Here is a 2931-nt window from a genome sequence, read left to right on the forward strand (position 1 = left end):
CCTGTACTACACTTTTACTTGTACTGCACTCATATTTATTTGTACTGCACTCATATGCCTCCTACATAAAGACACTCATGCATATTCTTTCAATGAGAAATACAATACTATTGAATTCAGTATTTCTAACATAAATTATATATACTAATATAATATTATATAGGACATTATTGGAGTGCTCCAAGAAAAACTCTATCATGTTTCCTATGCATGTTACTTCTCTCTTACAAATGGGTAGAACCCAGAGTGTGGGGTCCACCCACTTGTAAGAGAGAAGTAACATGCATTGGAAACATATAATATAACTTATTGTGCTCCAGAACGTGCAGGGACTGAGAAATGAAAATCATTGCATTTCTTTATTACCACCGAAAGAAGAACTATTCTTTCTCAAGTCCTATTGGGGGCTACTATAAACAATTATATAACAATGTTTCATGTCTAACAAATTTCTCATACCAAGTACCGACGCTAAAAAATATAGCCTAGCCTAATAACCTCTCCATTTCCGCTTGTTACAGGTGTTATGGGTAGCAAAAGTCGCCAGCTACACATATTCTTCTTCCCTTTGATGGGCTATGGCCACCTGATACCAATGATGGACACGGCCAAGCTTTTTGCAGCACGAGGTGTGAAGGCAACGATTGTCACTACTCGTCGCAACGTGCCATTATTCTCCGAAATGCGTGGCACCAACATTGATATCCAAATCATCAAGTTCCCGACTCTAGAGGCTGGCCTGCCTGAAGGATGTGAGAATATTGACTCAGTGACTTCCCTAGATATGTCTCACAAATTTATCCAAGCCACTAAAATGCTCCAACAACCACTGAAGCAACTACTAGAAGAGTACCAACCTAGTTGCCTTGTTGCCGACATGTTCTTTCCGTGGGCAACTGATGTTGCAGCTAAATTTGGTATTCCTAGGCTTGTTTTCGAGGGGTTCAGTTTTTTTTCCCTGTCTGCAACCCATAGTTTGACACTATTTGAACCCCACAAGAAAGTTTTCTCTGACTCTGAACCTTTTGTCATTCCTAGTTTTCCAGGGGAGATAAAGTTGACAAGGATGCAACTTCCTGACTTCACTTTGCAAGAAGTTGAAACAGACTTTTCCAAGTTGTTTAAAGAAGCTATTGAATCAGAGTTGACAAGCTATGGGGTGGTTGTTAACAGCTTCTATGAGCTTGAACCAGCTTATGCAGATCATTACAGGAAAGTTTTGGGAAGAAAGGCGTGGCATATAGGTCCAGTTTCACTATGCAACAAGGATTCTGAAGATAAAGCCCAAAGGGGAAAGGAAGCTTCCATTGATGAACATGAATGTTTAAAATGGCTTTGTAGAAAGAAACCCAACTCGGTTATTTATCTTTGTTTGTGGAGTATGCCAAACTTTAGTGATTCTCAGCTTTTTGAAATTGCAATGGGTCTTGAGGCTTCAGAACAACAATTCATTTGGGTTGTGAGGAAAGGCAAAAATGAGAAAGAAGAGGAAGATTGGCTACCTAAAGGATTTGAGAAGAGAACGGAAGGTAAAGGATTAATTATAAGAGGTTGGGCACCCCAAATTTTGATTCTTGATCATGAAGCAGTTGGAGGATTTGTAACTCATTGTGGGTGGAACTCGACCTTAGAAGGAGTGGCTTCAGGGGTGCCTATGGTCACATGGCCTATGGCTTCTGAGCAGTTTTACAATGAGAAGTTAATAACTCAAGTACTGAAAATTGGAATTAGTGTTGGTGCTCAACAATGGACTTGGGTGGTAGACGGTATCAAGAGGGAAGCAATAGAGAAGGCAATGAGGCAAATTTTGGTGGGTGAAGAAGCAGCCAGAGTCAAGGCACTTGGAGAGATGGCAAGGAGGGCCGTCGAAGAAGGAGGATCATCGTACTCTGATTTGAATGCTTTAATTGAAAAATTAAGGTTGGATTGCCCTTAATCTTTGCCGCTAAAAATTGCCAATATGACTCTTTAATCATTATATATATAAAAGGATTTATTATCCTTGCTGTTTAGTGTGTATTATCTTTACTCGCTTAGTTGTTCTTCAATAATTGTAGGACATGGTCCTAAGAATTTGTGATCGATAGTCCAATCAAAATTATAATACTATAAGTTGTAGATATGTGTTTAGTTGTCTACTATTTCTTAAGTTTCAACTTTTATAGCATTTGCATGGGAATTAGGTAAAAGTTTAGCTAAACTTAACTTAAAAAGTCACAATTTCCTTATTGCCTTGTCCGTTGTGCAACCACAAGACTTTCTATTTGTTTTACTACTTTGATTAAATATTAAATAAAGAGCTACAGAGAGAAAGGGGTAATTTGAGAGAGAGAATGAGCTGTTGAAAAAAAGAATAGTTTATTGAGCAACAATGTTATGTATTTTTAGGAAAGAACCATAATTAAGATGCATTATTTCTATTGGGTTTCTAGTATAATTTGTGTCTTTTTTTTTTTTTTGGAGTTTGTTCAACGTATTTTTGCTGGACCTGTCCAAGTGTCCAATGCTAATACCACAAATTTTATGATATAAGACCTATAAATTGATGTTTAACTGATCACAAGAAAGCAATTCAAATTTTAATGTATTAGTTTTTTTTTTTTTTTTTTGGAGAGAATGTATTAGGTTTTTAAAGTTCACTAATCACATTTATTATGATATTAGTATGTAAATACTTTGTAGTAAAATTCATAGTAAATGTAAAATGTTTTATAGCTTTTTATAAAGGATTTTACGGTCAATAAAAATTATTTTATAAGTTTGACAATATTTTACATGCAAACAAACACATAAAAATGGAAAAATTACATGTAAACATATACACTAATGTGTTACTAAGGATAATAAATGTAGTGAGATTTGTAGTATCTCTAGTATCACTCTTTTTATTAAACGTGGGATGATAATGACCGTCAATTTTTGATGTTGTAG

The 2931-nt window shown here is 35.8% G+C and overlaps 1 protein-coding gene across 1 annotated transcript; it reads left to right on the forward strand.

The window, feature by feature from the left end:
* Positions 1-511: 511 nt before the first annotated feature.
* Positions 512-1940, forward strand: LOC142605370 (scopoletin glucosyltransferase-like). The gene has a single exon (XM_075776838.1). It carries the CDS (start codon positions 527-529, stop codon positions 1934-1936), a length of 1410 nt encoding a protein of 469 aa, XP_075632953.1. The 5' UTR covers positions 512-526; the 3' UTR covers positions 1937-1940.
* Positions 1941-2931: the final 991 nt, after the last annotated feature.

Source organism: Castanea sativa, chromosome 7 (genome assembly GCF_040712315.1).
Source record: "Castanea sativa cultivar Marrone di Chiusa Pesio chromosome 7, ASM4071231v1".
In the NCBI taxonomy this organism is placed as follows: domain Eukaryota; kingdom Viridiplantae; phylum Streptophyta; class Magnoliopsida; order Fagales; family Fagaceae; genus Castanea; species Castanea sativa.